Source organism: Hemitrygon akajei, chromosome 15, assembly GCF_048418815.1.
Source record: "Hemitrygon akajei chromosome 15, sHemAka1.3, whole genome shotgun sequence".
NCBI classification, from domain to species: domain Eukaryota; kingdom Metazoa; phylum Chordata; class Chondrichthyes; order Myliobatiformes; family Dasyatidae; genus Hemitrygon; species Hemitrygon akajei.
Genome location: NC_133138.1, coordinates 3,228,186 through 3,242,705, shown reverse-complemented (window position 1 = coordinate 3,242,705; position 14,520 = coordinate 3,228,186). Strand labels below are relative to the sequence as shown.

The 14,520-nt window shown below is 54.7% G+C and overlaps 2 protein-coding genes across 4 annotated transcripts in view; one reads left to right on the top strand and one right to left on the bottom strand.

Annotated features, from left to right (window-relative positions):
* The first annotated feature begins 3,472 nt into the window (after positions 1-3,472).
* Positions 3,473-8,338, top strand: znhit2 (zinc finger, HIT-type containing 2). 3 transcript variants are annotated; one of them, XM_073067060.1, is made up of 2 exons: positions 3,473-4,017; positions 6,490-8,338. In XM_073067060.1, exons 1-2 carry the CDS (start codon positions 3,604-3,606, stop codon positions 7,246-7,248), a joined length of 1,173 nt encoding a protein of 390 aa, XP_072923161.1. In that variant the 5' UTR covers positions 3,473-3,603; the 3' UTR covers positions 7,249-8,338. The 3 variants fall into 3 exon arrangements, with proteins under 3 accessions (XP_072923161.1, XP_072923163.1, XP_072923162.1); XM_073067062.1 differs by having other exon boundaries at positions 3,687-4,022; XM_073067061.1 differs by having other exon boundaries at positions 3,687-4,061.
* Positions 8,339-12,626: 4,288 nt separating this feature from the next.
* hdac3 (histone deacetylase 3) overlaps positions 12,627-14,520 on the bottom strand; it is a 64,261-nt gene continuing 62,367 nt past the window's right edge. The window contains exon 15 of the mRNA XM_073067059.1: positions 12,627-13,891. Within this exon, the coding sequence (XP_072923160.1) occupies positions 13,822-13,891 (70 nt within the window). The 3' untranslated portion in view covers positions 12,627-13,821. The remainder of the gene's footprint in view (positions 13,892-14,520) is intronic.

Sequence of the window (14,520 nt, the reverse complement as noted above, 5' to 3'; positions counted from 1 at the left end):
CCTGTATTGTGCTGTACTATTCTATGTTCTATAATAATAAAAACCTATAAATAGCATTTAGAAGTGTATATAAAAATAAATAATAGAGAGAAAAATAGAGAGGTAAAGATGATGGGTTGATCTGATGGCGAAGGGCAATAAATTGTCTTCAAACATTGAGCGAGTGTCTTCAGGCTCCTGTACCTCCTCCTCAATGAGAAGAGGGTACGTCCTGGGTGCTTGATGTCCTTAATGATAGGTGCAGCCTTTCTGAGGCATCACCTTTTGAAGGTGTCCTCAATGCTGGGGAGGCCAGTGCCAATGATGAAGCTGGCTGAGTTTACAATTTCTGCAGCTTTTTCCGATCCTGTGCAGTGGCCCCTCCATACCAGACGGTGATGCAGTCAGTTAGAATGCTCTGCACGGTACATCTGTAGGAATTTGCAAGAGTTTTTGGTGACATACCAGGTCTCCTCAAGCTCCTGATGAAATTTAGCTGCTGTTGTACCTTTTTTGTAATTGATAGATAGATAGATAGATACTTTATTCATCCCCATGGGGAAATTCAACTTTTTTCCAATGTCCCATACACTTGTTGTAGCAAAACTAATTACATACAATACTTAACTCAGTAAAAAAAAATATGATATGCATCTAAATCACTATCTCAAAAAGCATTAATAATAGCTTTTAAAAAGTTCTTAAGTCCTGGCGGTAGAATTGTAAAGCCTAATGGCATTGGGGAGTATTGACCTCTTCATCCTGTCTGAGGAGCATTGCATCGATAGTAACCTGTCGCTGAAACTGCTTCTCTGTCTCTGGATGGTGCTATGTAGAGGATGTTCAGAGTTATCCATAATTGACCGTAGTCTACTCAGTGCCCTTCGCTCAGCTACCGATGTTAAACTCTCCAGTACTTTGCCCACGACAGAGCCCGCCCGCCTTCCTTACCAGCTTATTAAGACGTGAGGCGTCCCTCTTCTTAATGCTTCCTCCCCAACACGCCACCACAAAGAAGAGGGCGCTCTCCACAACTGACCTATAGAACATCTTCAGCATCTCACTACAGACATTGAATGACATTGATTGCAACAATACATTGGGCCCTGAGCAGGGTGGGTGAGATTCTTTATGATGTTGGCAAAACACACAAAATTGCTGGAGGAATTCAGTGGTCTATGGATAAGACAGTCAACATTTTGGGTCATTACAGCAGTAGAAGAGGCCATGGGCTAACATAGAACCATAGAATATTACAGCACAGAAACAGGCCTTTTGACCTTTCTTGGCTGTGCCGAACCATGTCGGAATCGGAAAGGGAAGTGGTATTAAAATGGGTTGTCCCTTGGAGACCTTGATGGATGGAGTGTAGATGCTCGCAAAGCGGTCTCCCAATCCACATTGGGTCTCACTGATATACAAGAGGCCACACTTGGAGCACCAAACACCCTAAATGACCCTAACAGACTCACAGGTGAAGTGTTGCCTCACCTAGAAGGACTGTTAGGGGCCCTGAATGGTAGTGAGGGAGGCGGTGTAGGAGCAGGTGTAGCACTTGTTTCACATGCAAGTGTAAGTGCCAGGAGGGAGATCAGTGGGAACAAGAGAGTCCCATAGGGAGTGGAAAGCAGAAAGTGGGGGGGGGGGGGGGGGGGGAGGGAAAGATGTGTTTAGTGGTGGGATCCCATTGGAGATGGTGGAAATTATGGAGAATTATGTGCTGGACACACAGGCTGGTGGGGTGGTAGGTGAGGACAAGAGGAACCCTACCCCTGGTGGGGTGAGAGCAGATGTGCGTGAAATGGGAGAGATGCAGGTGAGGGCAGCATTGATGGTGGAGTAAGCATCTCCTTTGGTCTGGAATGAAAGGCCTCAGTCTGAGAGCAGATGCAGTGGAGATGGAGGAATTGAGAGAAGGGGATGGCATTTTTAAAGTAACAGGATGAGAAGAGGTATACTCCAGGTGGCTCTGATAATAGACATCAATAGATAAGTTGTCTCCAGAGATAGAGACAGAGAGATCAAGGAAGGGGGGGGAATGGACCAGGTAAATTTGAGGACAGGTGGAAGTTAGAGGCAAAATAGATGAAATCGACAAGTTCAGCATAGGTGCAGGAAGCAGCACCAATGTAGTCATCGATGTAGCGTAGGAAAAGTACGGGATGGGCACCATGGTAGGCTTGGAACACAGACTGTCCACGTAGCCAACACACAGGCAGGTACAGCTGGGACCCATGCAAGTGCCCATGGCTACATGTTTTATTTGAAGGAAGTGGGAGGAGCCAAAGAAGAAATTATTGAGAGTGAGGACAAGTTCCTGGGAGAGTGGTGGTGGAGGGGTACTGGTTAGGTCTGGTGTCCAGAAAGGAACGAAGAGCTTTGAGGCCTTCCTGGTGGGAGATGGAGGTATATAATGACTGGACAAAAGTTGCTTAACTTCTACAGACAGACAGACATACTTTTTTGATCCCGAGGGAAACTGGATTTCATTACAGTCGCACCAACCAAGAATAGTGTAGAAATATAGCAATATAAAACCATAAATAATTAAATAATAATAAGTAAATTATGCCAAGTAAAACAAGTCCAGGACCAGCCTATTGGCTCAGGGTGTCTGACACTCTGAGGGAGGAGTTGTAAGGTTTGATGGCCACAGGCAGGAATGACTTACTATGACACTCAGTGTTGCATCTCAGTGGAATGAGTCTCTGGCTGAACGTACTCCTGTGCCTAACCAGTACATTATGGAGTGGATGGGAGACATTGTCCAATATGGCATAATATAAGCACAGTTGAAACCATCCTGACCAACAGCGCCACAGTGTGGTATGCCAGCTGCACAGCCGTTGAGCAACAAGACCTGCATCGCGTGGTGAAGGCAGCCCAGCGAATTGTCAGGTTGGAGCTCCCAGGACTGGACACCATCTATTCCAGCAGACTCAGGAGGAAAGCAATCAGCACAACCAGAGACACCACACACCCCGGCCACTCCCGGTTTGACCTGCTGGCATCCAGAAAAAAGGTTCAGGACATTAAAACCCAGAACAAATAGACTGAAGAACAGCTTCTACCCCAGAGCTGTGGCCTCCATCACACCACTCCCACAGAACAATGACTGAAACTGTGAGCACACACAAGGACTCAAATACTTGCACTAACAGCACTTTGTGCACTACTGTGATATTCTGGTGCTGCTGTAACTTAATTTTCTGCTACTTATCTATTTAATACTGTTTTTCTATTACTGTCTTGTTTTTATCTACCGCTTTAATTGTCTGAGAGGAAGCTGAACAGAGTTTCATTGTACCTATGTATAATGACAATAAAGATCATTCAATCAATGATAGGGAAAATAGGAAACTGGTAGGGAACTTGTCCGAGGGGAAAATAAATGATGTTATTGCCCCTGTACCCTAGGATTCTGTTTACCTACAGTACTGAACTGCCCTTGGCTCCCAGTCCCAGGCATACCCCTTCAGACTCCGCCCGGCTGCTGACAACAGGAGCCCGGGCCACGCCCCCTTCACAGTTAACGACATTATCGCGAAGGAGAAAGCGCTCTATCTGCGGAGCGGGACGACGCTGTCGTGAAACTGAGGAAGCGTGGGTTTGCGGCGGAGGTCAATGTCGGCGCGGGCAGCAGGCGAGGCCGAGGCTTGCGGCCTGTGCGGGGGCCCCGGACCACGGTACACTTGCCCCCGCTGTAATCGGCCTTATTGCTCGTTACCATGCTACCGGCGTCCGGAGCACCAGGCCTGTGCTGAACTTTTCTACCGTGACGCGGTGCTAGCAGAGCTGCGGGGAGCGCGGGCGGACAGCGCCGAGCGGCAGAGGCTCCTTGACGGCTTAAGATGGCTGCGGGAGACCGAGGACATGGATCCGGACCCGGCCCTGGCCCTGGACCTGGACCCTTCCACCTCCACCTCCCGCCTTTGGGCTGCCCTCAGCGACCGTCAAAAGAGCGATTTCGAGCGCCGACTGGAGAACGGCGAAGCCGCGACCTGGCTACGCGAGTGGAGGCCGTGGTGGGAGCGCAGGGTGAGGTGGGGCGCCCCGTGCGGTGGGAAACAGCGCCCCGTGCGGTGGGTAGAGATGTGACCTCCCGGGGTGGGAAACAGCGCCCCGTGCGGTGGGTAGAGACGTGACCTCCCGGGGTGGGAAACAGCGCCCCGTGCGGTGGGTAGAGACGTGACCGCCCGGGGTGGGAAACAGCGCCCCGTGTGGTGGGTAGAGACGTGACCTCCCGGGGTGAGGTGGGGCGCCCCGTGCGGTGGGTAGAGACGTGACCTCCCGGGGTGAGGTGGGGCGCCCCGTGCGGTGGGTAGAGACGTGACCTCCCGGGGTGAGGTGGGGCGCCCCGTGCGGTGGGTAGAGACGTGACCTCCCGGGGTGGGAAACAGCGCCCCGTGCGGTGGGTAGAGACGTGACCTCCCGGGGTGGGAAACAGCGCCCCGTGCGGTGGGTAGAGACGTGACCTCCCGGGGTGGGAAACAGCGCCCCGTGCGGTGGGTAGAGACGTGACCTCCCGGGGTGGGAAACAGCGCCCCGTGTGGTGGGTAGAGACGTGACCTCCCGGGGTGAGGTGGGGCGCCCCGTGCGGTGGGTAGAGACGTGACCTCCCGGGGTGGGAAACAGCGCCCCGTGTGGTGGGTAGAGACGTGACCTCCCGGGGTGAGGTGGGGCGCCCCGTGTGGTGGGTAGAGACGTGACCTCCCGGGGTGAGGTGGGGCGTCCTGTGCGGTGGGTAGAGATGTGACCTCCCGGGGTGGGAAACAGCGCCCCGTGCGGTGGGTAGAGACGTGACCTCCCGGGGTGGGAAACAGCGCCCCGTGCGGTGGGTAGAGACGTGACCTCCCGGGGTGGGAAACAGCGCCCCGTGCGGTGGGTAGAGACGTGACCTCCCGGGGTGGGAAACAGCGCCCCGTGTGGTGGGTAGAGACGTGACCTCCCGGGGTGAGGTGGGGCGCCCCGTGCGGTGGGTAGAGACGTGACCTCCCGGGGTGGGAAACAGCGCCCCGTGTGGTGGGTAGAGACGTGACCTCCCGGGGTGAGGTGGGGCGCCCCGTGTGGTGGGTAGAGACGTGACCTCCCGGGGTGAGGTGGGGCGTCCTGTGCGGTGGGTAGAGATGTGACCTCCCGGGGTGGGAAACAGCGCCCCGTGCGGTGGGTAGAGACGTGACCTCCTGGGGTGGGAAACAGCGCCCCGTGCGGTGGGTAGAGACGTGACCTCCCGGGGTGAGGTGGGGCGCCCCGTGCGGTGGGTAGAGACGTGACCTCCCGGGGTGGGAAACAGCGCCCCGTGCGGTGGGTAGAGACGTGACCTCCTGGGGTGAGGTGGGGCGCCCCGTGCGGTGGGTAGAGACGTGACCTCCCGGGGTGAGGTGGGGCGCCCCGTGCGGTGGGTAGAGACGTGACCTCCCGGGGTGAGGTGGGGCGTCCCGTGCGGTGGGTAGAGACGTGACCTCCCGGGGTGGGAAACAGCCCCGTGTACTGGAGAGGGCGAACAAAGCTTCCGTAAGGGGTAGGGGAGAATCTCCATTAGGGAGGGAAGGAGATATCTCCGTAGGAACTCTCCACACCCAAGGGTTTGCATCCCTTACCAAATGGAATGACACCCCCACCCATGAGTGTCACTGTGCCCAGAGGATTGGGTATAGTTTTCCTAGGGTTTGCAACGGAGTTGGGTCTGTTCCTGGAACTGGGGTCTGATGGGATGGGCACTTTGCCATGGTGGAGAGGAGACAGAGGATCTTTGGGCTCCCCCTTTGTCTGGGTGATGAGGTCCGGTCTTCTCTCTTCTGGGAAGAGTGTATAGAGACCCTGGAAAATAGCTGGGCCGAGACGGGACTCCGTCCTTCCAGCTGGGATTTGAAGAGTGCTGAAGGGGATATTGGGCTGGAGTAAAAGAGGATTGAAGGAGAGAGCATGTCTTAATGAGAATAGGTTGAGTGAGCTAAAGGAAGAATGTGGAAGCTTTAGAGAGGGTGCAGAGGCCATAATTAGGGAGCATGTCTTATGAGGATAGGTTAAGTGAGCTAGGAGTGAAGGAGGATGAAAGGTGATCTGATAGAGGTGTATAAGATGATAAGAGGCATCGATCAAGTGGACAGTCAGAGACTCTTCCCAGGGCAGAAATGGCTAATTTTAAGGCTATTGGAGGAAAGTCAGGGGGGATGTCAGAGGTAGTTTTTTTTTTAAATATAGAGTGGTGGGTGTGTGGAACACACTGCCAGGAGTGGTGGTAGAGGCAGATACATTAGGGACATTTAAGACACTGAGATTGGCAAATAAATGATAGAAAAATGAAGGGCTGTGTGAGGGAAGTAGGTTAAAACACCATGGGTTGAAAGATCTGTAATGTTCTCGGCTCTTCGTGGGGCAGGGGCTTCATCTGGTTGGTAAGCTGGAACTCTTTCCCGAGGGAGTGGGGTTGGGGTTCGACCATCAGTCCCCACACCGTCAGACACACACTTCCAAACACAAACTGATCTAGTTTTTTTTTATTCCAAGGTGGTGGAAGAAGTTGAGACTAGCGGGAAAGTCCAGGATGAGCACCCTGTGGTCGGCGGTGCAGAGGACGGAGGGACAGAATTGGACCTGGAACCTGAGTGGGAGACAGAAGAGGCCATTCCTCCTGTCTGCACCAATATCACTCCTCTGGAGACTCTGAGTGCCAGGCCATCCCCCCTCGTCTCATACAGTGTGGTCAACGTTCTCTACGCCTACGCGTTTTCCATGAGACTTGTCAACGGGGACGTGGTGGGAGAGATGCGGCAGGAGTTTGTGGAGACGGTGATGGCCATTTCGGAGACTCTGAGTGCCAACAAAGTGTACACGTCCACCGCCAACGCTCTGCAGGCCGGTGCTGAGGCCGTTCGCAACTGCCCCTCTGCTTCCAATCCCTTCCAGGCTGTGAGGGCGATGGAGGACGCATCAGCCCTCCTTGCTGGGGGCAGTGGACTCTACACCCTGGCTGCCCTCTCCCACCTCGGCCGCATTCTAGGCAAAGACCAACGATGCCGGCAAAGGGAGAGGAAGCCCGGCAAAGACTATTGCTACAGAGCTCGGAAGAAATGCACGTTCCTCCTGTCCTGGGTGAATGAGAAGCGGCGCACTTTGGCTGCCCTGTCCTTGGAAGCACAGCAAGAGTTCACAGCCTCCCTCAGTCACCTGCTCCATGTGGAGGAAGGAAAGTCACAGCTGGAGAAGGCCTGGGGGGCAAAACGTCCGCCAGAGAAAAAAGTGTTAATTGAGGAACTGGATTCCTGATCCGTGCGTCATCTTGAGGGTTTATTCTCAATGATGGTGCAGAGGTTTAGAATGGTCCACACAGTGAGTGTTCCTTCATAAAACAATTCACTTTTACTGTGAGAGTCAGATAAAAACTCTAAAGAAAGCACCAGATTTTCCTTCCCAGCTTTAACTGCAAAAGCTTATTCACACAAAAGTCCAGAGTAAAGAAATTCAAATTAAAATATAATTACTGTCCATAAAACAGTCAATTCCCTAGGGGGTCCACTGCTCCCAGAAATCCCCCAATGTGACCGCATGTTCCTTCTCCAAGGACTGCCGGGCACTAATGTATCCCTAGAAGAGGGGCAGACAGTAGGCTCAACTATCCACCATCTGGACCTGAGCAGCAGCTCTCTCAAATACTCAAACAGGGGACCGTAACCTCTCACACTCCATATAACTGTGGTGCACTGACCCCTCCCAGCCGCACCATGGACAGCTGAACCTGCTGAAAAACCTGTTGCACGGTACTGCCCAATGCAACACCTTCCACCCCGGGTCCCCAGAGTACCGGGGAAGGGCCCCTGCGTAAAGAGATTCCCACTGGGGACCTCCTCTGCTGCCAGAGCGAGGCTGCTCAGCAGGTGGATACAAGGAAGTGAAAGGTGTGCAGGAGCAGACTTGGCGTATCACGGAAAGGCACGGTGGGCATTGCTGCAAGTTGGCTCATGCTTGGAAGTAGGTACAGAGGAGATGTTAGGGTAAGATTTTTTACGCAGAGGGTGATGAGTGCGTGCAATGGGCTGCCGGTGATGGTGGTGGAGGAGAATACGATAGGGTCTTTTAAGAGGCTCCTGGATATGTACATGGAGCTTAGGAAAATAGAGGTTAATGGGTAACCCTCGGTAATTTCGAAGGTAAAGATATGTTCAGCACAGCATTGTGGGCTGAAGGGCCTGTATTGTGCTGTAGGTTTTCTATGTTACATGGGACACAGTCCTCCTCTCCCCTTTTGGAGGATCGTATGCATTGACTGAACGACCCCTTGCAGACTCAACCGACACAGTGACAGAGGGAGACCCCACCCCCACCCAGATCAGCTCCAGCAGGAGACTCACACCCCCACCCAGATTGGTGACGGAGGGAGACCCCCCCACCCCCACCCAGATTAGCTCCAATGGGAGACCCCCCCCCCCACCCCCACCCAGATCGGTGACAGAGGGAGACCCCCCCACCCCCACCCAGATCGGTGACGGAGGGAGACCCCCCACCCCCACCCAGATTAGCTCCAATGGGAGACCCCCCCCCCCACCCCCACCCAGATCGGTGACAGAGGGAGACCCCCCCACCCCCACCCAGATCGGTGACAGAGGGAGACCCCCCCACCCCTACCCAGATCCGTGACGGAGGGAGACCCCCCCACCCCCACCCAGATTAGCTCCAATGGGAGACCCCCCCCACCCCCACCCAGATCGGTGACAGAGGGAGACCCCCCCACCCCCACCCAGATCGGTGACGGAGACCCCCCACCCCCACCCAGATTGGTGACGGTGGCCCCCATCCCCACCCAGATCGGTGACAGAGGGAGACCCCCCCACCCCCACCCAGATTGGTGACGGTGACCCCCACCCCCACCCAGATTGGTGACGGTGACCCCCACCCACACCCAGATCGGTGACAGAGGGAGACCCCCCACCCAGATCAGTGACAGGAGACCCCCCCCACCCAGATCGGTGACGGAGGGAGACCCCCCCACCCCCACGCAGATCGGTGACGAAGGGAGACCCCCCCCACCCCCACCCAGATCGGTGACGGTGACCCCCACCCCCACCCAGATCAGTGACGGAGGGAGACCCCCCCACCCCCACCCAGATTGGTGACGGTGACCCCCACCCCCACCCAGATCAGTGACGGAGGGGGGCCCCCCCACCCCCATCCAGATCGGTGACAGAGGGAGACACCCCCCACCCCCACCCAAATCGGTGACAGAGAGAGACCTCCCCACCCCCACCCAGATCGGTGACGGAGGGAGACCCCCCTACCCCCACCCAGATCGGTGACAGAGACCCCCCCACCCCCACCCAGATCGGTGATGGAGGGAGACCCCCCTACCCCCACCCAGATCGGTGACAGAGACCCCCCCACCCCCACCCAGATCGGTGACGGAGGGAGACCCCCCACCCAGATCAGTGACAGGAGACCCCCCCACCCAGATCGGTGACGAAGGGAGACCCCCACCCAGATCGGTGACGGAGGGAGACCCCCCCCACCCCCACCCAGATCAGTGACGGAGGGAGATCCCCCCCACCCCCACCCAGATCGGCGACAGAGGGAGACACCCCCACATCCACCCAGATCGGTGACGGGAGAACCCCCCACCCCCACCCAGATCGGTGACAGAGGGAGACCCCCATCCCCACCCAGATCAGTGACGGAGGGAGACCCCCCCCACCCCCACCCAGATCGGTGATGGAGGGAGACCCCCCCCCCACCCCCACCCAGATCGGTGACGGTGACCCCCACCCAGATCAGTGACGGAGGGAGACCCCCCCACCCCCACCCAGATCGGTGACGGAGGGAGACCCCCCCACCCCCACCCAGATCGGTGACAGAGACCCCCCCCCACCCCCACCCCCACCCTGATCAGTGACAGAGGGAGACCCCCACCACCCCCACCCAGATCGGTGACAGAGGGAGACACCCCCCACCCCCACCCAGATCGGTGACGGAGGGAGACCCCCCTACCCCCACCCAGATCGGTGATGGGAGAACCCCCCACCCCCACCCAGATCGGTGACGGAGGGAGACCCCCCACCCAGATAGGTGACGGAGGGAGACCCCCCCACCCCCACCCAGATCAGTGATGGGAGAACCCCCCCACCCCCACCCAGATCGGTGACAGAGGGAGAACCCCCCACCCCCACCCAGATTGGTGACGGGAGAACCCCCCACCCCCACCCAGATCGGTGACAGAGGGAGACCCCCCACCCAGATCGGTGACAGAGGGAGACCCCCCACCCAGATCGGTGACGGAGGGAGACCCCACCCAGATCAGTGACAGGATACCCCCCGCACCCAGATCAGTGACGGGAGAACCCCCCACCCCCACCCAGATCGGTGACAGAGGGAGACCCCCACCCCCACCCAGATCGGTGACGGGAGAACCCCCCACCCCCACCCAGATCGGTGACAGAGGGAGACCCCCACCCCCACCCAGATCAGTGACGGAGGGAGACCCCCCCCACCCCCACCCAGATCGGTGACGGGAGAACCCCCCACCCCCACCCAGATCGGTGACAGAGGGAGACCCCCATCCCACCCCCACCCAGATCGGTGATGGAGGGAGACCCCCCCCCACCCCCACCCAGATCGGTGACGGTGACCCCCACCCAGATCAGTGACAGAGGGAGACCCCCCCCACCCCCACCCAGATCAGTGACAGGAGACCCCCCACCCCCACCCAGATCGGTGACAGAGGGAGACCCCCCCCACCCCCACCCAGATCAGTGACGGAGGGAGACCCCCCCACCCCCACCCAGATCGGTGACAGAGGGAGACCCCCCCCACCCCCACCCAGATCAGTGACAGGAGACCCCCCACCCTCACCCAGATCGGTGACAGAGGGAGACCCCCCCACCCCCACCCAGATCAGTGACAGGAGACCCCCCACCCCCACCCAGATCGGTGACAGAGGGAGACCCCACCCCTGGATCCCAGAGCCACGTCCTGAATCAGGGTAGGGTAAGTCTTACCCATCTTCACCACCACCCGCCCAGTACTGGACACTCTCAACAGGCAGCTCACTGATGTTTGGATGCTGATGTAGGGTTGCTCCAGAGCCAGACATTGCTCGGCACAACATTTAACCATATAACAATCACAGCACGGAAACAGGCCATTCCGGCCCTCCTCTTAATCTCACCTAGTCCCACCTACCCGCACTCAGCCCATAACCCTCCACTCCTTTCCTGTCCATATACCTATCCAATTTTACCTTAAATGACACAACTGAACTGGCCTCTACTACTTCTACAGGAAGCTCATTCCACACAGCTATCACTCTCTGAGTAAAGAAATACCCCCTCGTGTTTCCCTTAAACTTTTGCCCCTTAACTCTCAAATCATGTCCTCTCGTTTGAATCTCCCCTACTCTCAATGGAAACAGCCTATTCACGTCAACTCTATCTATCCCTCTCAACATTTTAAATACCTCGATCAAATCCCCCCTCAACCTTCTACGCTCCAATGAATAGAGACCTAACTTGTTCAACCTTTCTCTGTAACTTAAGTGCTGAAACCCAGGTAACATCCTAGTAAATCGTCTCTGCACTCTCTCTAATTTATTGATATCTTTCCTATAATTCGGTGACCAGAACTGTACACAATATTCCAAATTTGGCCTTACCAATGCCTTGTACAATTTTAACATTACATCCCAACTTCTGTACTCAATGCTCTGATTTATAAAGGCCAGCGTCACCACCCTATCTACATGAGACTCCACCTTCGGGGAACTATGCACTGTTATTCCTAGATCTAAATTTGTCTGTGATTGAGGCAACAGTTCACTAGTGACCCTCCACCCACAGGTGATCTCTGCTCTTTCGGGCCTTCCCCCTCCCCAGGGAAGGGCACTCTGAATGCACAGCCTCAACTGAAGGCAAGTCTGCCTCACAGGGCCCCTCCACAATAGTGCTGCTCTCCAGCCAGAGGGCTCGTGTTCAGCAGACGCCACCTGCAGAGGGCCCTTGTACGATGAGACTCTCCTCCAGCACCTGGTGCAAATTTGTGCAAACCAGAATCCTATCCCGGCTTTGGGAACTCAGCAAATCTGCCCGTTCTCTGGTTACATTAAGTGAAAATAAATCAACTAATTTAACTAAGAACAGTCATACCTTGTCTGCTGAGTAGGGTGAGACGAGAATAGAGGTCATGGGTCAAGGATGAAAAGTGAAATGCTCGGCCAGTGGAAGTGGCAGATGTGGGTTCAATGGCAACATTGAAGAGAAGCTTGGATGGGTGGTCTCGGTGTTGATCCATGGCACTGGGTGAATACCTCTGGACAAGATGGGTGGTATTTGGAGAGCAGCAGGCTCCCCTCTCCACACCGCTGATGAATCTGAAGGAACGGCAGAGATGGGTACATTTTGGGGCCAGCAGTGACGCAGGAACTCAATGTAGGGACTCCAGCTCCGGAATTTTCCTCAGTGTTTACACTTCCCCATGAGTGGGTATAGGTGCAGGGCAGCGCAGGTTTCAGATAAAAAAAATTTCCTTCTAGGTGAGCTGCCAACGATGTCTGACGAGACCCCCCCCCCCCCCGCCCAAAATGACTGGTTTTAAGACTATGTGACCAATAAAGCCAATTAAATTACTGAAGTTCTAAGATCTCATATGTGAACTATGACCAAAAGTTTAACAAGTTATTAAAAGCATTTTAATGTGAAAATGAATTGTTTTACAAATAGACAACCCTGGTTTATTTACACAAGCTAAACGACAGAATAAAATGCTCACTGGGCGATGTGTATTGCTGCTGTCAGATGATTTGAACTTGATCACAGTTTGCTAACACACCCAACTCACGAATGTGACACAGATACCCCAAACCTTGCAGACCAATGTCTTGCTATGTAATTCCGACATGAAATGCTTCCAGACAGTAGCCTCACTGTCTTCCCTCACACACTGAGTGGTCTACACATGGCTGAACTCTGCCTGGTGACTCAGAACTTTCAGAGTATGTTCTCATTTATTGTACAACTCCACTGTATTCTCAGGATGGTGTCATTGAAATTGTCAGAGAAATGAGAAATGTGGAGCCACACACACAACGCAGGAGGAACTCGGTGGTCAGGCAGCATCTGTGGAGAGGAATAAACAGTCAACTTTGCGGGATGAGACCCTTCAGGACTGGAAGGTGGACAAGACAGAAGGTGATAAGTGAAGCCAGGAGGGGGATGAAGTAAGAAGCTGGGAGGTGTGGAGTGGAAAAGGTAAAGGGCTGAAGGAGGAGGAATCTGTAGACCATGGGAGAAAGGGAAGCAGGAGGGGCACCAGCAGAGATGATGGGCAAGTGAGAAGAGGGGTGAATGGGGACTGGAAAAAGAGATAGCTTACTCTCCTCCATTGATGCCACCTGACTTGAGCTCCTCAAGCATTTTCAGTGTGTTGCTTAAAATAATGCAATTCCAGAAAGGACATTAATGACTCGCATGTCTGTGAGGGAAGGTGGGGTCAGGGTACCGACAACACCTCAGAATCTCTGGATTACCTTCCAGGCTCAATTACCCTGATGAGAAAGAACGGCTGTCCCACGCTGCAGATCCGGTGATTCTCAGTGTCAGCGACTTAAACCCTGAACCCCTTGATGCGATGCTTGGTGTCTAAAACCAACTGTTGGTATCTGAATGGATGATGTAAACTGCCCACACGCCCCACAGCAGAGTGCCAGCGATTCCAACCAACAAATTCTCCTCCCCCGCTAGGCGAAAGAACCAAACAGCAAACTCAAAGGGTCCAGGGGCTGGGGAATGACCACCTGTTTCAGGGGCAGACGAGAGACGCTCAGCCTCTGCTCTATGGGACGGAAAGCCACAGATCTGGTCTTCAGATTTCCACATCACTCTCCTTATCATTATCATGGTCACCATCGTAAAATTCGTTGCCAGCGTCAGGCCTAGGACAGACGATACAGAACATTACAGCCCAGCGCTCGAAATTCAATCTAACCCTTCCCTCTAAGGTAGTCATTTTTGGATTGCCGCTCGTGCCACATGCCAGTGAGGGTAATTGGATGATTTGGCAGATGACGGCGAGGCTGAGGAGTTGTTACATGGACCACGGGTTCAGATTTGTGGATCACTGGGAGCTATTCTGGGGAAGGTATGACCTGTATAAAAGGGATGGTTTACACAAAAACCCCAGCAGGACTAACATTCTTGTGGGCAGGTCTGCTTGCATTGTTCAGGAGTGTTTGAACTAATTGGCAGGGGATGGGAACTGGAGTGCAAGTGCAAAGGCAGTGTGTAGTGAGACTGCTAGCAGGAGAGGCTGATAGGGCAGAATTGCAGTCAACAGGATGAGTTGCAATGTAAAAGGCGGACAAAATCAAAAAAGGTGAATACAGGACTGAAGGTGTTAAATTTGAATGTGCACCGTATATGGATTAAGGTGGATGAACTTGTAGCACAGTTACAGATTACCATGTATGACGATGTGGGCATCACTGAATCGTGGCTGAAAGAAGATTATAGCTGGGAGCTTCACGTCCAAGGATACAGATTGTATGGAAAGGATGCAGGAAGG